This window comes from Micropterus dolomieu, linkage group LG21 (genome assembly GCF_021292245.1).
Source record: "Micropterus dolomieu isolate WLL.071019.BEF.003 ecotype Adirondacks linkage group LG21, ASM2129224v1, whole genome shotgun sequence".
Lineage (NCBI taxonomy): Eukaryota > Metazoa > Chordata > Actinopteri > Centrarchiformes > Centrarchidae > Micropterus > Micropterus dolomieu.
The window spans coordinates 24,215,159-24,240,050 of NC_060170.1; the positions used below are offsets into that span (position 1 = coordinate 24,215,159).

Sequence of the window (24,892 nt, forward strand, 5' to 3'; positions counted from 1 at the left end):
AGCACATCAAGGTTCTGGAGTGGCCTAGCCAGTCTCCAGACCTGAATCCAATTGAAAATCTTTGGAGGGAGCTTAAAATTCGAGTTGCCAGGCGACAACCTCGGAACCTGAATGATTTGGAGGCTGTCTGCAGGGAGGAGTGGGCCAACATCCCTGCCGAAATGTGCACAAACCTTGTCACCAACTATAAAAACCGTTTGACATCTGTGCTGGCCAATAATGGCTTTTCTACAAAATATTAACATGCTGTTTGTCCAGGGGGTCAAATACTTGTTTTTCCTCATCAGATGGTTATCAATTTTTATAAATTCATATGATGTGATTTTCTGGAATTTTCTTTGGGATTCTGTCTTTCACTGTTAGAATGTACATATGATTAAAATTATAGATTGTTGCATTCTTTGTAAGTGGGCAAACCTGCAAAATCAGCAAGGGGTCAAATACTTTTTTCCCCCCACTGTAAATCAAAACATAAAGGGGCAGCCTGACAGAATTGTATTTGTCAAAAACTGGATGTGCCAAACTTTTTCTGTATGGTTCTGTAAATTCATTATTGAATCACAATAGAGAGCTGTAGGTTTTGAATTAAACAGGAAGTAGCAAGACGATTACACTTGTCGAGATATGTTGTCCTCTTACCTTTTTACAGTCTTGGAATCAGACAAAGAACAGAGAGTGACCCAACCATTTACAGAAATCATACATTTCATATTTTATCTCATATATTAAATCTGGTATATTTGCATGCTGTAGTCTATTAGATATTTGTGTTTTCCCTCGTTCCAGACAGTCATTGTTTCTGATTCATTTCATTATGGTACATACATTACATTGCTGAGACTTATAAGTAGGTAATGAATCAAAGTGAACTATGTCTAACTATGTGAGTTATGTCTGTTTTTATTGCCATTGAAGTCATGTTATCTATTCCCAGTAATGCAATTCTAAAGGATTTTAAAAGAATACACCACCTTGCCATGCACTGATAACAAAACATTGACAGAAATAAAAGCAGACATGATGTTCATTGTGATGGATTACCAGTCTCAAGCAAGTTAATTTTCTTGCTGTACAGAAATGAATTGGAACCAAAAGCTTTCATAAAGTTAGAAAGATCAGATGGTCACTCGCAATGTAAAGTAGATTTGATAAGCAAAAAATGTTCTATCTTGTAATAGAAATTTATGTTGAAAAAGTCTTCTTCTATTTTATTTTGTTTTTCAGACATGCTCAGAGGAGGACTTCGTCTCAGGAAAACACTGTTACAGCAGCAGCCAGGCCTCCAAAAATGCAGTGAGTAAATATTTAAACATCAACTCGCTAACACCTCTTCATGGGCGTCCTCCTAAAAATTTCACAGCTTTTACAAGATTATTTTCTGACCTTGAGACGGTGTGATTGCATGTATTGATTGATCTCCAATTGTCTCCTACAGTACCTGTTTGCAGGGGAACACCTGGACCTGACAGCCATGATGAACACTTGGACTCTGCAGAAAGGGATTCCTCTGGTAACTGTAACTAGGAAGGGGCCTCGTCTGCTGCTTAGACAGGACAGGTTCCTGAGGACAGTGCTGCCTTCTGACCTTCTCTGGTCCTCATTGCAGCAGGGGTGAGCATGCACATGCACTTGTACAGTTTAAAAAAAATATTTAGTTTTGTATTCTGTTCGCACTGTACGTTTCGCTTCTACTCTGTTTACTCTTGCAGGTACTCACCCGTTAACACCAAGAATTTAATTTATTATTTAGTAACTCTCAGGTTTTTAACATTATACTTTCTTCTCCTACATAGTTTCCTTTGGCATATCCCTCTGACATACAAGACAGATGCTTCCAACACCGTCCACAGACACATGATGACAACACACACAGGTAACAGGGAAGAGAGAATACGACAACATTATTCATACAGATCTTCATTTTTGCTTTGCCATAATATTTTCCTGTTTACTCTTTTGCTGTTTATGTCTCATTTAGACAGTATACATATAGGAGAGGAAGTCAGCTGGCTGAAAGTAAACACTGACATGACAGGCTATTATGTGGTTCATTACGAGGACGATGGTTGGGATGAGATGACCAAACTACTTTCAGAGAACCACACTGCTCTGAGCTACAAAGACAGGACTCACTTGATACACAATGCCTTTCAACTGGTCACGTAAGCAGATATGTGTGTATATGTGTTTGTAGATCTGTGTGAGAGAACAAGAGATCTTTTTTATGCATGTCTGTAGTTACAGGTAAACAAAACAGCAACACAGCATTCCACCTGATACTGCACCTAACCTTTGAAATATTCTTGTATGTCTTTAAAGGGCAGGGCATCTGCCGCTCAATAAAGGCTTAGACCTGATTGGTTACCTGCAATTGGAGACACACAATGTGCCCCTTCTTCAAGGCCTGGGCTATCTGGAGACCTTTTACCGGTTGATTGAGAAAAGGAATGACTTTGATTTAACAAGAAACCTGGGCGTAAGAAGACGAGTGTACATTTAGTATCAAATTTATGCCTATGTCAGGATGAAATGTTGAGAGTTCACATGAGATACTTTTTCTACGTGTGCTTTGGTGCAGATGTACATCCTGCGATTTTTCCGTGCTGTCATTGACCAGCAGACGTGGAGCGACAGTGGCTCTGTGTCGGAGCGACGGCTGAGGTCAGAGATCCTGTCACTGGCTTGCCACCTTGATGACCCTCCCTGTCTGAAGCAGGCACATCAGAATTTCAAAGACTGGCTTCAGTCCAACGGTACACTCAAGTATGTCTGTCTAAATTATATTTTAACATACATCATTATCAGTCAACACCTGCCAATGTGATTCACATAAACAGGTGCTATTCCCGGTCTAATATAATTTGATAATTCATCATGTCGCTAATATGCACGTCTCTGCTTGCATTTACCCCAGCTTGCCCACTGACGTGGCAGAGACAGTGTATTCAGTTGGAGCTCAGGATGAACATGGCTGGACCTCGCTCTTACACACATACAACATCTCCCTCTCTGCAGCACAAAAAAGCAAAATCCTGTTTGCCTTGACCTGCACCAGAGACACAAACAAACTACACAGGTACATCTTCTGCTGATTAGATTTTTCACACAGTTAATGCTGCCACTGTGTGGCAAACATGGGGTATTGTATCATAGTACTGTTGCCAGATAGTCTAGATCGAATATGCTAAACAACTTTCACTGGAGGCTCGTCACGTGATGGCAGATAATGTGTTGTTAATAGAGAAGGTTAAATTGTGTGTGTTTGCGTTGCAGACTGCTGGAGCTGGGTCTGGAAGGGAAGGTGATTCGATCCCAAGACCTGTCCAGTCTCATCCTGATGGTGGCCAGGAACCCACTGGGACATCACATCGCCTGGAACTTTGTCAAAAAGAACTGGGACACGCTGGTTAAAAAGTAAGTACAACATAATGAAGACACAAGTGAATGACATAACACTATAACTCAGACCATATGATGCCATGAAAATACAGTTTTCCTTTCCTTTTTAAAATATACAAACCAATATACTTAAATCAAGCTGTTTTTGTGAGTTGGATGCAAAAATGTTGTGTAAGCCAACAATTTTTCTCCTTTTTATCTGCTTCTAGAGGCTTTCAGTAACAAGTGGAACAGGTTTTTGATTTGATAAATACCTGAAAATACCACTAGCAACACAGATGATATCCACACCTATGAAAGCCCTGAATACCAATGTGTGGATATGTAGGAAGAGATATTAGTCTCTAACTGTCCTCTCTGTTGTCTTTATGCTCTGCAGGTTCCAGTTGGGCTCATTTTGTATTAGAAACATCATTATTGGCACCACAGGCCAGTTTTCATCTCCAGAGGAATTTACTGAGGTAAATGTGCTCTTATATCTTGGACTAATCTATATTCTACAAGGTAATTCAGAGATGTACCGGTATTTCAACATATACTGAACAAAATTATAACCGCAACACTTTTGTTTTTGCCCCCATTCATCATGAGCTGAACTCAAAGATCTAAGACTTTCTCTATGTACACAAAATGCCTATTTCTCTCAAATATTGTTGACAAATCTGTCAAAATCTGTGATTAATTTTGTTCAGTGTATATGCTATTGGTATTGACTGGTTTTGGCAATATTAGTGATAGTGATTATAATTAGTGATGAAATCAAAGTTTAAAATGGCAATGCCTGAGAAACCTAAACTGTTCTGCACCTGCATATGAAGTCAGACACTGGCAGGCACAAAATTGTTTTTAGTTGTAAAAAGTGACGCACTGACTTAAAAAGAAATGTCTTTAAAACCATGAGCTCTAACACATGGGTGCTGACCTTGTTGCAAACATAATTGTGTTTCTATAAATGTATTTGTGTTTGACCCCCAGGTGCAGATGTTTTTTGAGTCCATCAAAGAACATGCGTCTCAGCTAAGAGCTACTCAGGTTGCCCTAGACAACGTACAGAAAAATGTTCGCTGGGTTCAGAGGAACCTGGAGACTCTGAGAAACTGGCTGAACAAGAAAATGAAGTGAAAGGCAGCAGAGGCAAGAGAGGTGGTGACGCCACAGAGGGATATTTGAAGTTTTCTTGAATTTGGATATGTGTTTTTATTTACCAAGTATAATGTGCTTGACCTCACCAAAGAGTTGACAATTTTGTTTTTAAAAAAAAAGCCTTTTTTTTTTTTATTTTCAGGGGACTTATTTGTTAGACAAAAAAAGTGTTGGGTGTGGAAAAAATAGGGTGTCTGTGAGGATGAGTGTGTACCAAGAATTTTGTTGTGTGTGTGTGTGTGTGTGAGAGAGAGAGAGAGTAAGAGAGAAATTCATTCCAAAGCAACACACAAATGCGGTGTAAATAAATTCTTAAATAGACAATTAAAGGGTTCATTGTACGTCTTGGCATCTTTGTGTGTGTTTTGTTAACTGAAATATATCCTGCAACCATTATGTCTATGCTTGTGCATGTGCGTGCTTTGTATTCGTCATAGTAACTATTTATTTTAGGATTAGGGTAAACGCTATAAATAAATTAGAGTTGAAGTTAATTAATGAATGTGCAACTATTAAATGTCCTCACAAGTATAGCTTGATTGAGGGTTAAGAGTTCAGACCTGATTTCAGGGTGAGGATTAGAGCTAGGGTTGAGCGCCATGGCATAAATGTGAAGCAGAATATGCTTGTCTTGTGGTCTGGCACCTCCACCCCCGGTAGTGACAGCCAATAGGATGCATGTATTATAATGTGATGGGAGGTTGTCAACAACTGGTCAGGGAGGAAGGAAAGTGTTATTTGCGCGTTCGTTAGTTCACCCGACATGTTAGAGTAAGGTCTGTTTACACGTTTTTAGCGTGAAGTTGGATTTTCTTCGACAGTTCCGCCGTACCCGTGTTTTAGTCAACAAAACAGCTATGGTCGATAAAGTTATGGAAATCAGCTAGCGTCGTTAGCAATCTGAATGTCTTTCAGTCAGTTACAATTGTCAGAAGTTGGCTAGCTCCAAGCTAGCAACTACGTAGCTAACGTTAGTACAGTGAGGGTAGGAGAGGCTGCTGTTTGTTGTGAGCGTCTGGTAGCCTGCGGTGGGTTGTGGCCAGCGAGAAAAATCATCACGTCTGTCGAGCTGCTGTAGAGGTTCTTTTTGTTTTGGACGTGAGGAGTTGTTTGTGATATCCTGCCATGGATCCCTTTGACAGTAACAACACAGGTAAGAAGGGGAGATGGTTAGACGTTGCAGTAACAGCAAGCTAACAACAGCAGGCCAGCTAGGAACTAATGGGATATTAGCAGCACTGAGAGTGACATTCACCCGAGGGCACATGTTGATTGGGGTTGGTTTGACTTTTGATAAGCTAAATGAAAGTTATCTTTAATTTTTCCGAGTGACTAGTTTCTTTTGTACAGCAGAGGGATTCCCAGAAGCGAACTTAATCTCATTGTCAATCTGTTGACGGTCCTGCAGAGGGATGATAACGTTTTACTGCACATGACCATCTCTTCCCCATAAGCGCAACTCAGAATGGGCTGATTGCGAATCTAGTTTATTTATGTATAACATTTTATTTGAACTGACCAAAGCCAACAACACATTTCTATCAACTTAAACAAAGGCTGTTTTGACACAGAAACATAGTATGCCAAGTTGTATGCTCTAACCCAGCAGACCTGTTTGCCCAGTTACAGCCTGTGGGTTTGATAATATAGCCGTGTTTTATCTTGGTATAGAAAGCTGATAAGTCATGTATAGCTTAGACAAACACTTTTGCCATCATCACACGGTGCCCAAGGCTTTATTAAAGCAAACAAAAAGTCCTGTGCACACACTATAACAGCTCTTAGTGTCTCCTAGGTCGATGTTAGGTCTCAACCTGGAAGGAGCAATCACCAAATCACAGCAGTTAGACTTCCTGTTTTTTTTTTTTTTTGTGTGAGTATATGTGTGTGCTTGGTGGTTGTGACTTAGTGATTTTTAAGTAAAAGCCCACATTTCACAAGGTCATTTTGATCAGATAATGATGAGACAACTAGGTTAGCAGATGTTTCCTTCCCATTTTGTTTAATGACTGGCTGACCGATACCAGTATTGTGACTGGGTACTACTCTGCTTATAAGTAGTGGGTCTGTTGTCACTTCTTGCCTGGGCTGAATTAATGGGCACACCTCTCAAACATGTATACCAGTACACATCTATTTAACTATATTTTTTATGACTGTAAGGTAGGGTTGATGCATGTTTTGAGTAAACAGGAAGTGAGCAGTCAGCAAGTAATATGCCTTACTGCTGGATTTACATACAAGCTCAACGGAAGCTCTAGAGCTGTTGGTTATTCACACTTGCTTGGCAGTTTTTCTGATTGTAGTGTAGATTATAACCAGCACATCAACTGCCTGTCTTATTTGACATGTTGCCTATATGAAATAACATTCACCAGAATATCACAACAATACCCCATAGCTGTTAGAGGTAGACCTATAACAATCATTATCAATCAAGTGTGGTGTATTTTTGGTGGGTCTTATTTTTTTAATCCTATCCTCGTCTGCACATTTTACACATTACCTACTACTTAGTTCTTAGCCTATTAATAGACACTCATAACACAGCAATGTTGTCCAGACAGAGACACAGTGACAGCCCATACGGTCCTGTACAGGACAGACAAAGAACTACATTTCTGGATTCTTGTCTTCTTTTTGGGGAGCAAACACTCACCTTTGTTTGGTGTCATTGTTTCTTTATGAACACTGTGTATTCAGTAGGTGTTTACTGCCTCTCGGTGCTTTCCACTCAAATCCCGAGAAAGAAAATGCTCTAACCAGTAAAAGCATGAATGGAACGTGAGGCAAAATGGGAGGCTTGCATTGCATGTCGTTTTACTACTTTCGTTATTATTAAATTAGGAAGTTGAACATGCTTCTGATTGTTTCAAGAATTACTGAGGGGAGGAAAATCTGGCTGCCACAAATTACATGGATTTTGTAAGACAAAGCAGAACTCTTGTCATGATGCTGAAGGTTAGTTTGTAGAACTGCAGGGTTTTGTCAACTGCAGTAGTAGCATATGACATGGCCAGATGATGAATATTCATTGTGTGTTTTCCTAGTTTTGAGAAGGATATACAGCGGTTTCTATCTTTTTGTAATACTAGTAGCTGTTTCACCAGCCCGATGAACCCGTTCTATGTAGGTCAACTTACCAGGAAATACTGTAGGAGGTTTACTAACAGGAAACTGAAGAAACTTATTCAGTGCTTTGTTAAACAAGTATTCATGTTGCTTGCATATTAGGTGACAATAACAAGCCTTTGTGTGGAAAAAATGGCTTGTTAACCTACTCTTCTACACAGGTGTGCAGGTGTGCGTGTGTGTGTGTGTGTGTGTGTGTGTGTGGCCATTTAGATTCTGTTCTGTCTTTCTCTCCCCTATCTCACTTCCTCTTTTGAGAAAGTCTGATTTCTCTTCCTCTGTGTGTCGTAGAGCGAGCTATCCTGCCTAGGAACATGATTGAGAACAGCATGTTTGAAGAAGAGCCTGATGTTGTTGATTTGGCCAAAGACTCCACTGCATTTCCGGTATGCTCATGTCATGCACGCCTTCATTTGAAGGACCAGTCTGTCTCAATGATTTGCATATATTAGAATGCATATTTGCATCCACTGTTCATAATTGTCACAAGTGCTTTCATCTTTAAATCTGATAATGTGAACAGATCAGTTGCATTATAAATAAAGATCCATAGATTCGAGGAGGGGTAGACCATAAAGGGGATTTTTAAACCATGGTCCTTTTTTCACGTTTTTTTCACGTTTTTTCCACACATATCAAAGATATTAAAACAAAGAAAAGCCATCTAATACAGTACAATCTAATATACATGGTTATCTTTGCTAGTAACGTGTAGTTTAAGATGAAATTTTTATTAATTAATGAAAGAGAAAAATACAAGTTATGCTGTAGATTCAGAACGTGACTGATGTTTAAGGGTACAGTTTGCCTAAACATATTTACTGCACATGTTCCAAAACATTTTGTACCTACTAGTCATTTCGACCCCAAAATATGTGAAAAAAGGCACATGGTTTAAAAATACTGAAATTACCCTTTAAGTTTGTCCCCGGTTCTCATTACCACCGTCTCTCACTCAAATCATTATGATTAACTGTTATCTGGGCCCAGTTCTTTGTTGACTGACCCTTCTCTGTCCTGATTATGATAAATTATTCTTGTCTCTGCCCACTCTCTCCTCACCGCCTTCACGTATGACATCTCACCCTGTGCTGATTAATTTACCTGGGAAAGCAGACCAGTTATTAACATTAAATGGGAAACATCGTGTGCTTAACTGAGGAATAACAGGGTGTACTGTACATGCTCTCTCCAGACGTTTCCTGCTCTTGACCCAGATGAGGTGGTGTATGAGCCTCGAAGCTCACGGTTGCTTGTGAGAGGCCTGGGAGAGAATGACATGGACGAGGATGAGGAAGACTGCGAGTCATCAGCCCGTCTGCTAGGGATGTCCTTCATGAACCGTAGCTCTGCTCACAGATCCAGCTCTTCTCCTTACACTAGACATGCTCCACCCAGGTAATACACTGAAAAGGTCATCATTTGGGACATTTTGCATAAAAACATTTTTCTACTGTGAGTTTTTGTCTCAGAGCAGTGCTACATAATAATGTTTTATATAATTGTGCACTCCTGTCTCAGTAGTTTAATTGAGTGCATAGAATGAATATCAAAATATAAAGCCCCTTTCATGCATGAAACCTGCAACATTCCCAGACATAATGATCAAGGCAAGGGAGTGTTTTTGTTTGCTTGTGAGGAAAATGGCTGCTTTTGTATACTTTTCTGCATAATAATTGAAGACTTGAGTGAAAACTGGCTGCCTGAATGACGTATTAAAACTGACAGTTAGGGGGTATTATATCATCTTGTTCATGATATATCAGTGAAATGTTTCAACATGTTGATATAATGATGTCATATTGTTACACATTGCAACAACAAGCATGGCTGAAGGCAAAAGTAACATTGCTACCAGCTCCACGGTGGAGGAGTTAGTTGGAAGTGGTTTGGTTTGGTTACAAAAGATCAGATGTACAACAAACCACGTTAATATGTAAGAAGTGCAAGCAGACACTAACAACAAAAGGGGGCATTACCACAGACTTATTTCACCACCTCAAACCAGAAGTACACGTTGAGTAAGAGGAGAGCCAAAAGTCCTATGAGTTCTAAACCAGGAATATATTTCAGTATTTTTTCAGATTGTTAAAAATATCATTATCCCAGAAATACCTTGAAATATCATGATATTACTATTTTAGGGCCCACCCCTAATCCAATGGGCTCTTTATATGACAGTTTACTGCCTGCTCAGGTCTCACAGAAAAATATAGTCAAGCTTCACTTCCTGCATGATGCAGATAAAGAGAATTGCAAAAGGTTTTAGTCCACTGAGCAACAGAAGCTTTATGTTCGTAGCCGCTGTCCCCATTTCACCCTGTATTAAATTGTCAAAGTAAGTAATGTTAGCTCTTCTTGGTCTCAGGTCATGTTCACGACCCTCTGCTCGTACCATGGTTGTATGTGTGTTATTCCTGGTGATAGTGGCCTCTTTGACCATGGTACTATACTTCTTACCTGGATGCACCTTTACCAAGGTAAGAAAAATATTCACTAGTTCTATTTTGTTAGGTTTTGTGAAAATTTATAGATAGCCATACATGACTCTTTCAACACATTATATCTATATCTCTGTCAGATTATTCCCCTTTTCTCTGTCATTTACCTGGCTAACCCTAACCCATCATCCTTCTGCAGACGGGTTGTCATAAGCCGAACAAGACTGTTCCCATAGAGCAAGTCTTACCTGTGTCTACAAATGGGGAACTGTTTCCATGGGCACAGCTCCGGCTGCCTTACAGCATACGTCCTCTCAACTATGACCTCACCCTTAACCCTGACCTCGACAATATGAATTTCACCGGCCGCACTGTTATCACCATGTCTGTGCTTCACAACACAAAGCGCATTGTCCTGCACAGTGCTAACCTCAACATTACCAAAGCTACCATCAAGGTGGGATTGGAAAGAGTGCTGATGACAGGGTGTAATGAGAGAGTTTAGATGAAGTTGCCTACCTGACTAGATGTATGTCATTTGTCCCTGAACAAAAGAATTGATTAAAACCTTTTGCTTTTGTGATGTTTTACTTGTTAACTAATGCTTTCTCTCTTCCAGCTGGGTGATGGGGACGCCAGTAATGTGACTGTACTTGAGTACAAACCCAGACAGCAGATAGCTGTTAAGTTCTCTGAGGAGCTGAAGGCTGGCCAGTACTGTGTTTTGACTCTGGATTACTCTGCTAAATTCTCACACACCTATGATGGTTTCTACAACAGTTCATACACCAATAAAGATGGAACCAAAAGGTAACAGTTAATTGGCTGTGCTGTAAGCTGAATGATGTGCTGCAGAGTAAAGACTTAAGCTAAGCCCCTATGGAGAGGATCATGTCAAGATCATCATCTTCATAACCTTTTGGTCAACTCATGACCAGACACTGTGCTGTAATAATAACAAAAATGGGCTGTTTTATTTATTTTACAGCATTTATCTAATATGTTATTGCAGCATGATCATGTGCATCTCCCTCTTGTCACCAGTGTCCTAGCTGCAACCCAGTTTGAGCCACTGTCAGCTAGGAAGGCCTTTCCTTGCTTTGATGAACCAGCTTTCAAAGCCACCTTCCTGATTAAAATCAGCAGAAAACCAAACTACATGACTCTTTCAAACATGCCTAAGGTACTGTGACATTAGTTCTGTTCCTGGTTATTTTTACAGTAGGGTAACACGTCAATATATTTACACCTGTAACCTCTCACTTAGGTAGGTATGTAGGTACATTTATTGTCACAATATAACAGGTTATATAATGAAATTGAGCTTTGTAACTCCCTTCTGCTACATAGCAGACAATATTAATACAGAAGCAATTGTAAAACTGGTAAACAGAAATAAACAATATTCAGTTTTAAATGGAGCAGTGCTTTGGATGAATTAGTTTAAGAGTCTGATAGTTTGGGGGGGAAAAGCTGCTCTGCAGTCTGGTAGTGCGGCAGCAGAAACTTCTATATCTCTTCCCAGAAGGCAGCAGGGTGAACAGGCTGGGGTGGGTACTGTCCTTTAGTATCCTTTGGGCTCTGTGTAGGCACCTCACCTCACCGATATCACTGATGCTCGGCAGATGGGTACTAATTAGGTCTGGACCCAAATATTCGATCATTGGGTACACATTCGATTCGTTCTTAATTACCATCAGAGCTTCGAAGTTCAAAAAATTACATTCAGGCCAGCCCTTGTTCCACCAATGATCTACTGTTTTAATCACCCGCTGCAGAGCCCTCCGGTCCTGGGCTGTGCACATCCCATGACAGTTTGTGATGTTTCTAGTCAGGATGCTTTCCATTGATCCTCTGTAAAGAACTTGGCGTGGGAATTTGGCCTTCTTAATCTTCCTCAAGAAATATAGTCGTTTCTGAGGAACCTGAAACTATTCACCTGCTCCACCTCAGCTCTACTGATGTAGACAGGAGTGTGTGTCTTTATCTCCTTTTTCCTGTAATCAGTGATCAGCTCATTAGTTTTGCTGACATTGAGCAGTAGGTTGTTCCAGTTACCAGTTTCCTCCCGATATGAAATCTCATCGTTGTTTGAAATCCGGCTGATGATGGTGATGTTGTCAGGGAATGCAGTCTTGGGTGTACACGCCCATGCACTTACTCTTCTTCTTCTATCTCCTTACAATTTGCTTGTCTTGATTGCACTATTTGTTAACTTTTATTGCTTCCCCTAGGTATTTACTATCCCATTGATGACGTATGTATTAATAGCTATTACTAGTACTTTTTGTTGCTCGTAGATTTCTCACTTTACTGATGCTTGTATGTTGTCTCTCATATGTAAGTCACTTTGGATTAAAGTGTGTGCGAAATGAGTAAATGTATATCATGTGATTGATTGGCATCATTTTTCCACTTTAGCATTTACAGAGATTGTAATTTTTAATTACAGTTGGTTTTATTAGTGTGACAGAATTTATTTTTTAAGTACAAACTAATCTGTTGAATATTCTTTTTGAACATAAAAAATGCAAATGGTCATTAAATAAAAATTGAATCATTTTCATATAGTCACTCACTCTGTCTTTTACAAGGAATTTGTGAGTCATTCCTGTCCCCACTGTGACTTGTAAGCTCTCAGCATGGGCACAATTAAGCTAACAGCATGTATAGTTTTTTGCTTGCAGTGCTGTATTTCACAGCAGACTGAGAAGATGCCAAAGTGGATTTGTGATTTTGGAGTTTATTTCCTTGTACTATGTGTTTCAGGCTAAAACCACACCACTTGACAATGGCCTCATGCTAGATGAGTTTGAGAAGACCAGTGTCAACATGAGCACCTACCTGGTGGCCTTCATCGTCGCTGACTTCACCCCTATCAGCAAAAATGTTTCAGAAACCGTGGTAGGTCTGGCACAGATATGACTCTTAGTTCAGGCTCTTGTGTTGTTGCTGATAAATTGTCTTTATTTATTTATATATATCTGGGTCTGTGTGTTTTAGGTGTCTGTGTATTGTGTGCCAGAAAAGAAGGAGCACACTGACTATGCTCTGGACACAGCCTCCAAACTGCTGGAGTTCTACAATAACTTCTTTGAAATTAACTACCCCCTCAAAAAACTAGGTGAGTACACACAGGCACTTGCATATTATTTTTATCTTCCTTTGATTGTTCTTTCACTTCCTCTTTTTTACATTCCCCGATGTTCTCCCTCTCTCTTTGACAGACTTGGTAGCCATCCCGGACTTCCTGGCAGGAGCCATGGAGAACTGGGGACTCATAACTTTCAGAGAGACCAGCCTGCTGGTGGGAAAACAGTCCTCTCCTTTGGAAAAACAAGTAGTTGCCTCCGTCATAGCGCATGAGCTCGCTCATCAGGTAGTTGTATTTGCCTGTGTGTTTGTGAAAGGGACAGAGACAGTAAATATGCTACAGTCAGGTCCTGATGCTTCTCTGATATCGTGTTTGCAGTGGTTTGGAAACCTGGTAACCATGAGCTGGTGGAATGACCTGTGGCTAAATGAAGGCTTTGCCACTTACATGCAGTACACGTCACTGCAAACAGTGTTGCCCCAGCTGGACACTGTAAGTTCACACATCCAGCTCATAAATGAATCCTCCATTTAATTTGATGCAGAACAATTTTGTGTGCTTCACTATGTGCCTTAGGAGTAAGTCTTGTGTTTGTTTGCAGGGTAATTTGTTCCTGGCAGTGAGGTTCAGAGCCTTGGACAAAGATGCACTAAACTCCTCCCACGCTGTGTCGACGGAGGTTAATACGCCGGAACAGGTGGAAGAGATGTTTGACTCTGTCTCCTATGAAAAGGTACACTTTTATATACACAACACATACTTAGATAATTAGATGCAATGCATTGATTCACTCAACTTTCATATCCAGCTGTTAATCAGAAGGAGCTTTATTGCCTCTCAGTAAAAAGTAGTGTTTTACACATACAAGGAATTTGCTGTGGTGATAAGGTGCTACACGTAGACAAACATACAGTTGACAAAAATAAATGAAGAAATATATAAATATGAAATAGAAGAACAACATTGCAGATATATACACATGTGCATTATTCTGGGTCTGTGCTGTGCAGAAGTAACGCAACTGAAGAGAATATTGTGTACATATAAATACACTGCTTATAAAAATAAAGGGAACACTAAAATAACAATATCCTAGATCTGAATGAATGAAATAATCTCATTAAATACTCCTTTGTCTGTCACATGCTCAGTGTGAACTTACTTTCATCTGTGAAGAGCACAGGGCGCCAGTGGCGAATTAGCTAATCTTGGTGTTCTGTCAAATGTCAAACGTCCTGCACGGTGTTGGGCTGTAAGCACAACCCCCACCTGTGGACGTCGGGCCCTCATACCACCCTCATTGAGTCTGTTTCTGACCGTTTGAGCAGACACATGCACATTTGTGGCCTGCTGGAGGTCATTTTGCAGGGCTCTGGCAGTGCTCCTCCTGCTCCTCCTTGCACAAAGACGGAGGTAGCGGTCCTGCTGCTGGGTTGTTGCCCTCCTGCAGCCTCCTCCACGTCTCCTGATGTACTGGCCTATCTCCTGGTAGCGCCTCCATGCTCTGGACACTACGCTGACAGACACAGCAAACCTTCTTGCCACAGCTCGCATTGATGTGCCATCCTGCACTACCTGAGCCACTTGTGTGGGTTGTAGACTCCGTCTCATGCTACCACTAGAGTGAAGCCAGCATTCAAAAGTGACCAAAACATCAGCCAGGAAGCATAGGAACTGAGAACCACTCCTTTATTGGGTGTGTCTTGCTAATTGCCTATAATTTCCACCTGTTGTCTATTCCATTTGCACAACAGCATGTGAAATTGATTGTCAATCAGTGTTGCTTCCTAAGTGGACAGTTTGATTTCACAGGAGTGTGATTGACTTGGAGTTACATTGTGTTGTTTAAGTGTTCCCTTTATTTTTTGAGCAGTGTATATAAACTGACAACATAAAAATATACAACAACAAAGATCAACAATCAACAACAAATATGCGCAACGTGCCAGGTCTGTGGCCGACACGAGATGAAACAGTATTTAGATGCAGAGACATTTGTATCATTTGCAAGGGGGTAGTGTCAGTGGGGGACCCGGGCCTTGTTAATGAGGCTAGCTGCAGACGGGAAGAAGCTGTATTATCTCCACAGACTCTCAAGCGTAGTTAGTTTTACTGTTCTGGGTCTGATCACAGATGCTTTGTGCCTCTGTCTTTCAGGGTGCATCCATTCTCCTGATGCTGAACACCTCTCTGCCAGGCGACCAACAGTTCAGAAAGGGTATCATTCAATACCTAAAACAGTTTAGTGGATTAAACACAGACACCAACGACCTCTGGAACAGCCTTACACAGGTGCGTGCGTGCGTGCGTGCCTTTTGTTTTTTTTTGTTGTTTTTTTTTTTGTGGTACTACACAGTGTTTCCCCTAGGATGGATATGTATGCATAGTATGTCTGAATATAAAACCCCAACACAACATGTCTCAGCAGTTTTATGTGAACTTTAGATGAATGTTTTGGTGGTGGTCGTGGTCAAGAAAATTTCATGTTTTCCAATGAAAAATATATAATTTCATATTATATTGGGCCATTATTTTCACCATATCTCTGAACAAATAGTTGGAAAAGTTAGAGCAGATAATAAATGCGCAACACCCAATGATCAGTCTACTGGGGCGGAAGTAAACCATTAGATTTGGGGAAAGTAATTTGGTTGGTTATGATGCTCTCCACAGTGATTTTACATTTATGGCACAGTGTGTTTTGGGCATCACCCCCTAAAACCCTGATAATATGACCTCAGAATCATTGCATATAGGATTGTTTATGTTTGCCTTTTGTGTCTTCATTTTACAGCTTTTGACATTTAACTATAGACATTAATATAAAAAAAATAGGCAACATGAGAAACCTCCTCCCTTCTGAGGTGCATTTTATTTGCACATTAAAATCCAAAAAGAAATGTCTCCTCATTAGCTTAAAAGGACTAGTTTGCATCACTAATTAGCTTTACTAACCTCAGCTCCTCTACAGTCACCTCCGTCCTTTCTTTTCCTAACAACCACTTTTTCAGACTCAATAATTTAGGATGAACCAGTCTGTACAGGACAGAGCTGTAGGCTACGCCAGTTTAGTCTAAGTTTGTACATGTTCTCAACATTGGACAAGTAGGTAGTAATAACATACAGCTATCAGTTAGCCTACTTTCTCTTAATTGAGTTAATGTTAAGTTACATAGCGGCCAAAAGACGCAGCCTTCTGTAGAAGCTTTCCTGCTCAGCTGCACAGTCTGGAGGAGAGACGTTAGCTAGCGCAAACCGGCTTCACTTTTCCAGCAGGTGGGGAAACAACATACAGACTTTTCTTGGTCTTGAGAAGCTACACACTGTAACTGACACCGTACATTTACTGCCTGAATATTTTCCTCCGCTTGCGGTCACCATTACACTCCCTACGTACCTCATGATTCTGAGTTACGTTGCTGTTATAACAGCACCTGTCACGTAGATGTCGTTTGAAGAATGGGGAGAGGAAGTGAACCAATTAGCGAGTGTTGCCGTGTGTGCATAATGTGTGAGTGAAAAGTTGTAGCGCATTGATGTAATCGGGTCATTCCTGGCTATTGGTGACTTTATGTCCCCAGGAAGTGACTCTAAATATTGTACTTAAAATAAATGAAATGGCCATTACAAAATGTTGCTATTATACATTGAGGTCTTCTTTAAGACAACAAAATATTGCATGTAAAAACATATTTTAATGACCTTTTTGATGGAACATACACTCCTTTTTTGTCCCCAGAGTGAGTTTTCAGTTTCAATGAGACACGTTTGAAAAGATTGTAAATAAATGGAAATATAACTTTATTATTGTATGTAAGTATCAAAAATACATCTAGATTGAACGTGTGAGTTGTGTAAACCTAATCCCGATTGTTTTTTGCCTCTGATCATTTCCCCTTTGGGTTTGGATTATAGAAATTTGTTACCACAGATCTACAGAATATAGCTGCAAGATTTCAGACAACTCCTACAATTATCCTATTATATTTAAAAAAAAAAAAAAAAAACAAAACACACACACACACACACACACGTGAACATGGAATTGGACTTCTCAGATTCTGGATTTCTCTTGTCTTCAGGTTGAGGTCTCAACACACCACCAGAATGTGTCAGAGATGATGAGCTCGTGGACGTCACAGAAAGGCTTTCCATTGGTCACTGTAAGCCGCAATGGAACTCAGGTGACCCTCACCCAGGAGCACTTCCTGTTAACGTCTGACAATGCCACACATAGTTCCAGGTGGGTTACATTACCACACACAGACACGCACAGATCTTACGAACACACCACCCTAACTGTATTTTGCTGTCTCTTTAGCTTGTGGAATATTCCAGTGACGTACGTTAATGACAGCTGTAGTTTGGCCCCAGAGTGCAGACAGGTGTTCACTCTGAAGACCAAATCAGGTAAAACACACAAAGTTTTAACCTGCAACATCAAGTCTTACAGTCCCGGGTCAAACGGTACATGTTTGCGCGTGTGTCCATTTGTTTGTGTTTTCAGAGACCCTTAAGCTGCCAGAAAGTGTAAAGTGGCTAAAGCTGAACTACAGAAACACAGGCTTCTACATCGTCCACTATGGAGACGAGGGCTGGGATGCTCTTGTAAAAGCTTTGTCCAACAATGTCAGTGTTCTCACACAGGAGGACCGTGCCTCGCTCATTCACAACATCTTTGCGCTCTCCAGGTAGAGTGCATGACATAAATAGTTGTTTTTTTAAATAGTATTTAGAAAAAGAATTTTCAAATTTCTGCATTTGAATTTAAATAAGTTTTTCTTACCTCTTCCTCACTGTCCTGTGTTGTCAACAGACTGGGACGTGTGTCCTTTAATCAAGTCCTCAATCTGTTGAAGTACATGTCCAATGAAACTGAGACTTCTCCTGTGATAGAAGCCTTGTTACAGCTCAATGATATCTACCGGCTGCTCGACAAAAGACAGGAGCAGGGCCTTGTGGCCCGCATGAAGGTACACACAGAGTTATGATAAGGTAGTATGTTTAGCAGTAACATAAAGGCAGTAAGTAATTCTAACATGTCTTACACCAAAATATGCCAATTTGAGTTCTTAAATCTTACCAAACACAACCTTGACTCAAATGTCCTTAAGTTTATAGCTCAAGCGATTATTTTCCCCATCACTGACTCAAACCTAACCTACATGTATAAAATGTTTAAATTAATTAGACTATCAAAAATACATACATTTACTTTGTTACAACCCAGCTCGTTAGAGTAGGGCAGTAACAAGGTATTTGGGATAGAATGAAGGTGGTAAGGACAACTGAATTTAGGTTTAAGTCAATTGTTTAATTAAATGATTTGTCTTAGAAAAAAAAACACAACAAAAGGAGGCTATGTAGGTACTGACAAAAAAAACAGAAACAAAAGGAGGTATTGTCCAAAGACAGCTCTCTACTCAAAAAACACTGAACAAAAGGAGGTCAGTACCTACATGCTTTACAAGAATGCAAAGTAACCAAACAGACAATGTTCAACCCTAAAGAGTGCCACTCACACTATGTGGTTTACAAGGTTTCTAACTGACGGAAGTCGCTTAAGCAGGCAACTGACAGAAACAGGAATATTCAACACTCAAGAAATTCACTATTCACAAGGGTACACAACCAACAACGAGGCAAACTGATCACTGGCTCACAGTCGCCTGGAACTGCAGAAACACAAACTATTTGTAGGCCAGCTGGTGTTGATTGGCGAGTCCTGGTTGGCAGATTCGGTCGGATCTTCGGCCACACCAATCAGACGCCAGTAACCAGCAAACGGGTGAAGTGGGTGGTTCCAGGTCCAGAGGAACCAATCCTCAACAGGGGCTCGCAGCGGGGATTTGCATACTGTTCAGAGAACTCCAGAACACAACTACTACTCCAAGGCAGCCAGCCGCGGCCGTAACAACTTAGATTACGTGATACTTAGATCAGTAGCTTAAAGGCATAAAATGCACACTAATCATTTTCATATCTTCAACAAAACCACATGAAATTATACATTTTTATCAAGAAGTTAAAATGTTGGTGAGATTAAGTTACAAGTCCTTGTTGCATCAGGGTGAATCGCGGATTCATTGCAAAGTTTAACCATCATAGTGTGAAAAACAGTTTCACTGACGCTGTTACTTTTCAAAGTAATAATTCTGTAAATCGATAGAAGAGATTGGCTGTGTCAGGGTTTGGGGAGGGCAACTGATTTAAAAGCCGTTGCTTTCGCCTCCACTGAGTGAAATCCCGTAGGCTGACTTGGGGCATTTTGGAGCAGGGACACTGGGAATGCTCATCATCATAGAAATAGATCATAAGATTATTGCAGCTTCAGTAGTATCTGCTGCCTTCCCTTCGACACAGTTCTGCTCACTCACTGGAGCAGCTCCAGTGCTGTGTGCAGGACATTGAGTGAGACTACAGAGTGATGACAGACACAGAGAGGCGGCAACATCAGAGCAAAAGTAGTGCATCTTAAAAGGAATTTAACCCTAACTTATTTTTGCTGATTCAAAAACTGATGAATAATTTAATGAACTGACTCAAAACCACGGTATGATCCAATCCATGAGTTTTGTGATTCATTGCACCTCTAATCCTAAATCTTTGAAAATAAATGTCAGTCAATTTATAATGTTAAGAATTCTTGTGACCTTTTTAAGTGAGTGTTGTGTTTCTATGTATTAATGTATCCATGATTTTTTTCTTTCATATGACAGAATTATATTCTGCATCAGTTTGGTTCCTTGATAAGCAAACAAACATGGGAAGAGGAGGAGAGCGTGTCTAAACAGGAGCTGCGTGCAGCCCTGCTGGGGACGGCATGTAGTCTGAATGAAGAAAACTGCACTCAGCAAGCAAAAGACATGTTCAGAAAGTATGTCGATTCCAATGGGACCTCGCGGTACGTATAGCACAAACGTTTTATTTTTGGGTTGCTTTTTTGGGTCACAATGACAGAGGGGTGAAAAGAGCATCTCTTTAGAGATAGAAATAATCTGTAGCAGCGCTGGGGGAATGTGAAATTTGAATAGTAGGAAGTAAACTGAAATTTGGTGCACTTGTAACCTAAAATATGTTGACGTCTTTATATTTCTGTAGGATCCCAGGCGATCTGCAGCAAGTTGTATTCACTGTGGCTGCTCAGTCATCTGAAGATTGGTTGACTTTGCTTGACATGTACGTAAAAGTCACCTATGATGCAGAGAAGCGAAAAATGTTACGGGGCCTAGCATCCACTCAGGATGCGCAACATATAGTATGGTAAGTGTTTGTGTTTGCTACTGGCCAGGATCAAGCATCACCATCTTTCCTTCCCCACTGATGATTTATTAACCACATATTCAACTGATCAAATCAATTTCATTTGAAAAAGCTGAAAGAGAAAAATCCAATGCCCTCATTCAAAGTAAAATAACTTTTAGTGAAACATGCCTTGTAACCAATGCGGAACAGAGCAGCAATGTTTGACTTTTAAGGTCAATACAAGTACACTGAGAGGCAAAATCCAACCAAACCCTATCCTGAGAGCAATGTCTTAATAAATTACACTTGAAAATAAACAAACATGGAATAAACTTGAGGCAGAAGCTGTATGCAATAAAACACCGCAAACCTAAACCTACTTTTTCCATCGGGTAGCAGATCATATTGTGCAATAGGTACAGTCTTCTCAGCTCTGTTAATATACTGACTACTAAAATAGCACCAAAATGTGTCATTATGTAAAATATATATTGTTGGTACATGGCTTCTTGAACTTGCCCATGTTAACTCACAGATCACAGACATCAATCCCCCCCCATAATTGACAAATTTCCTCCTATATCCAATATTTGACATTTTTATTATGATTTCATATACTTAGGTGCCATCATCATCATTGTACTATATTGTACATCAACATCTGTTAATTAGCCTGTTTAAAACTATTTCAACTGAATACTATTAATCTTGGCAACTGTGATTATGTTTTTCTTGTCATAACTCATGCTGTATGGAAGTGACGATAATGACGTGAGTGTAGTGTTGTTTATTACCTGAACAGCATTTGTACAGAATATTTATCACGGTCTGTCTAGGATTTTAAAGGCGGGTCTGCAGGGGGACATCATCCAGACACAGGAGTTGCCTTTGGTCATCAGCACTGTGTGTAAATACTTCACTGGCTACTTGTTTGTCTGGGATTTTATACAAGAGAACTGGGACAGCCTCATAGAGAAGTAAGTGATCCCTGTTAGCATCATATAAGTTATCGCTGAGAATACATTTAAAGATTATTTTTCATAAAAATGAAAAGATGAAACAACATATGTGCTTTTATGTTTTTGGCTGTAGGTTCCCTGTGGGCTCCTTTGCCATCCAGACAATCATCAAGTCTGCCACCTCCCAGTTCTCCACACAGGCACGCCTTGACCAAGTATGTTGTTAATGTTCTTTTTTCTAACATAATACATTTATGCTGCAGCGCATTTTAGACTCTTCGCACTTGTTTGTGGGGAGCTGTTACCTGTTTACAGAATGCTTTTAGTGTGTTGTCTGATCTGGCCAACACCACAATGTGTGTGTTGTGCAGGTGCAGGGTTTCTTCTCCAGTCTGAAGGAACGTGGCTCTCAGATGAGGAGTGTGCAGGAAGCTTTGGAAACCATCAGGCTGAACCAGCGCTGGATGGACAAGAACCTGTCTAAACTCCGAAAATGGCTCTAATAAAGGCACTCCATTCAATGTACGCCCCACTAACAGACAACCGGGGCATGTCGTCAAGACAAACAGCAGTGTTTGCACTATTGTAGGACTGCATCTCTCTAACTCCCTTTATCCAGGCCAGAGTACTAATCAATGCCAGGGCTTGTGCTCTACCTGGGTGGACAAGGTGTTTGATTTTCTGAGATCAGTCCTCGGAGTTGTATTTGCTAGCTCAGGGTGGCTCTGATTGTGTGTCTGACAGGGAGTTGTCAGATGCAAACACACACTCCTCACACTTAATGCTGTCAACCAAACCTCTCCTCTGCAGCTCTCATCTAAACTTCATGCCTGAGCAGACAATCATGCTTCTCCCACACTCCTTTTGCTCCATCTTCTCTAACTGTATGAGCTGTGTAACTTGGCCACTTTGAAAAGGGCAGGCATGAAGAATCAACATTACTGTCTACTTATGTACTGTCGATCAGCCCTGGACTTTCTGTAAACCATCGGATATAATTATATAGATGCAGCTGTCAGGGATTCCTCAGTGGTGAAAAGTTGACATTACAGGTACTTAGGGGTGGATTTATTCTTAGAATTAAACTAACCTTGTTCTGTGTAGAAACAATAGCTGTCTGCCATTCTAAACTCCAGTTACTCGTGCTGAAGCATTTACTATAGTAGTCATGGTTTGGCTTGGAAATTGGTTGATTGACGATAGCTTGAAATACCAAACTTGTGTTGGTATCAATTGAATGTACTGAAAAACCTTCCCACTGTGTACAGTAGATGGCGTACTCCACAACAGTGCAGGTTTAAATCAATTCAACCAATGTGTCTTAGGTGAGAACAGGCAGTGCACACTGGAGCCAGATGTTCATTTTTTTTCTCTCTCTCTCTTTAGAAACACCTTGTACACAAACTTATTCTTTAACCCTGTGTGCTTGTAAACTTGTAATTATAATGTAAATAAGCTCAACCCTTCAGTGTTTGCGATTTTAGATGTACTGTTTGAAACATCTGGAATTTTTTGACATTTTAAGATTTCTTTGTGTTATGTATACAGAGTGTAAAGTATAAAATATATAGAATTGATCAAGAGTCTTGGTCAAATATGACTTTACTGTATGTCTTGAGTTAGACCACCCCAGGGAGGTCATTTGTTGATGAATGTTTGTGTTTTAAGGGCTAATGTGCATATTGAAGATACAAAGTGTATAGAGTAACATCTATATTGGGCATGGCTTATCTGTCCAGTAAGCTATTGCTCATCAGCCAAATAAAAATGCAGAAGGTTTAAAGTTACTCCAATGTTAACTGGCCATGTTGCTGAGATTGAAGAGTAGCCTAGCTATTTATTGGGAGAATGTCTAAACCTGTTTTTACCCAACGTTTGTTTGAAGATTTTATTTAAACACAGTTGTACACTCATCTTGAGCTTTATTTAAAGCGCTACTGCTTACTTATCCATCACATTGCAGATTCACTAATTTTCTTTGGACATCCCTAACGTCGTCATGAGACTAGCATCTCTGCTTTTGGTTATCAAATTATCCTCTTCTGAAGCAGCTTCTCAATTGTGTAAAGACCGTGTCGACAGGATATTCAAGTTCTAAAAAAAACAGTGTTAAAGGTGCCACGTAAAAAATTCCAGGTAGTGTGACCTCTTGACTCGTTCACGTGCTCCAGTGAACATACTTGGTACTATGCATAGCTGGGAAAGCTTTTAAAAGGTCCATGTGCTTCTTGCTAGTAACTCCTACTAACTAGTCAAAGTAGGTGTAAGGAGAGGTGGGTTCAATGAAGGGATCAGACGCCGTGCACATGAAATACACACAAAAAGAGACATCAGGTGTACCAAAGTCATGGCTGTCTACGCCCTACCAAGGTTAACTGTGGGGGTTAGCAGTATAAATGATCACAGTACAGAGGATTGTGCATTCCAAACAAGTAGTAATGAGTGTGTCAGATCTCAGTGCAGTTTAGATCTGTCTGGAGGTTATCAACAGTATTGACATTTATTTGTTCCATCCAGTCCATCGTAGTTTCACATATATTGTAATAATGTGTAAATTGGCATTTACCTTTTAAATACACATCTTATACTTTTAAGTCCTGGATAAAAATGTTCATCACACTTTTTTTCCCCAGCTTCCATCAATCAGATCAATTAATCAGCTTTATTGAGGCTTTAGGACTTTCCCCCCACATTCTGGTTTATGTGAAGTCAGTTGCAATAAGCTGTCAGAGACAAGAGTTGCTGATGTCATTCAGGTACATGGTTCAGTCAAAGTTGTACTTACAGTACACAGTACATTTGCAGTAAACCCAATGAGAATGTCTTTGTTTTTTCCTCTGGAGTGAAATGCTGCAGATGCTTTTGAAATTGTGTTGCTTTTCATGTGAACCAAATACAAATAAAAGTTGTTTTCTGAAGATGTTGGATCTTCATTGAAATGAGAGGGCACTAGTATCTTCTGTGTTGTCAACTCCCAGACTTTACCTAAATCTAAATGGACTTCTGTTTGTTTTCTGTATTGCTGATCAACACAAAATTACCACTTGTGTCAAGGTTGATTTTAGTCACTAAGATTTACTTATAATTTTGAAATAATGAAAAAAACACTTTTCAAACCATGACCGTCCAAATCAAGTTAAGCTGGTTCCAAATTACTTGGCATTGATTTAGAAATGGCCTTTTTTTCTGTTCAGCCATGCTGAAGTAAATTAAAGTGACATCCTTCAGTTTAACATGCACTCTCTACTAGTGGTCCTACAGATGAAGGAAACTTAACTGTGAAGTCAACGGCAACCTCCACAGGTTTTTGTCAGAGAACTACATAGGAGGGACAAGAAGGATATAAAATAACTTCTGGAAGTTTACTACAGGTAGACCAATTTATTAGGATGTAGGAAAATACTTGTTGGCCACAATTAGTGTGAAAAACATTGGTCAGGTTCTTCTGGAAGGACAACAGTCAGTGAAGCTGTTCAGCT

At 40.1% G+C, this 24,892-nt stretch overlaps 2 protein-coding genes across 4 annotated transcripts in view; both read left to right on the plus strand.

The window, feature by feature from the left end:
• erap2 (endoplasmic reticulum aminopeptidase 2) overlaps window positions 1–4,883 on the plus strand; it is an 11,138-nt gene extending 6,255 nt beyond the window's left edge. For all 3 annotated transcript variants that reach the window (XM_046035689.1, XM_046035691.1, XM_046035690.1), the window contains exons 12-21: window positions 1,225–1,293; window positions 1,436–1,611; window positions 1,794–1,873; window positions 1,979–2,162; window positions 2,320–2,476; window positions 2,579–2,763; window positions 2,915–3,076; window positions 3,274–3,414; window positions 3,779–3,860; window positions 4,375–4,883. In XM_046035689.1, coding sequence (XP_045891645.1) covers window positions 1,225–1,293; window positions 1,436–1,611; window positions 1,794–1,873; window positions 1,979–2,162; window positions 2,320–2,476; window positions 2,579–2,763; window positions 2,915–3,076; window positions 3,274–3,414; window positions 3,779–3,860; window positions 4,375–4,521 — 1,383 coding nt within the window. In that variant the 3' untranslated portion in view covers window positions 4,522–4,883. The remainder of the gene's footprint in view (window positions 1–1,224; window positions 1,294–1,435; window positions 1,612–1,793; window positions 1,874–1,978; window positions 2,163–2,319; window positions 2,477–2,578; window positions 2,764–2,914; window positions 3,077–3,273; window positions 3,415–3,778; window positions 3,861–4,374) is intronic.
• A 376-nt stretch (window positions 4,884–5,259) lies between these two features.
• On the plus strand, window positions 5,260–24,331 carry LOC123960756 (leucyl/cystinyl aminopeptidase). Its single transcript, XM_046035688.1, has 22 exons — window positions 5,260–5,695; window positions 7,966–8,060; window positions 8,870–9,072; window positions 10,043–10,154; window positions 10,315–10,572; window positions 10,735–10,925; window positions 11,160–11,298; window positions 12,885–13,019; window positions 13,119–13,239; window positions 13,343–13,494; window positions 13,588–13,701; window positions 13,811–13,942; window positions 15,367–15,501; window positions 17,292–17,452; window positions 17,531–17,619; window positions 17,717–17,900; window positions 18,026–18,182; window positions 19,929–20,113; window positions 20,311–20,472; window positions 21,291–21,431; window positions 21,547–21,628; window positions 21,785–24,331. Exons 1-22 carry the CDS (start codon window positions 5,668–5,670, stop codon window positions 21,914–21,916), a joined length of 3,108 nt encoding a protein of 1,035 aa, XP_045891644.1. The 5' UTR covers window positions 5,260–5,667; the 3' UTR covers window positions 21,917–24,331.
• The last annotated feature ends 561 nt before the right edge of the window (window positions 24,332–24,892 follow it).

Coding starts and splice junctions, on each gene's coding strand:
- LOC123960756 (XM_046035688.1), top strand. CDS start 5,668: ATGGATCCCTTTGACAGTAACAACACAG. Junction 13,495..13,587: donor CGCATGAGCTCGCTCATCAG/GTAGTTGTATTT, acceptor TCGTGTTTGCAG/TGGTTTGGAAACCTGGTAAC. Junction 20,114..20,310: donor GATTCCAATGGGACCTCGCG/GTACGTATAGCA, acceptor ATATTTCTGTAG/GATCCCAGGCGATCTGCAGC.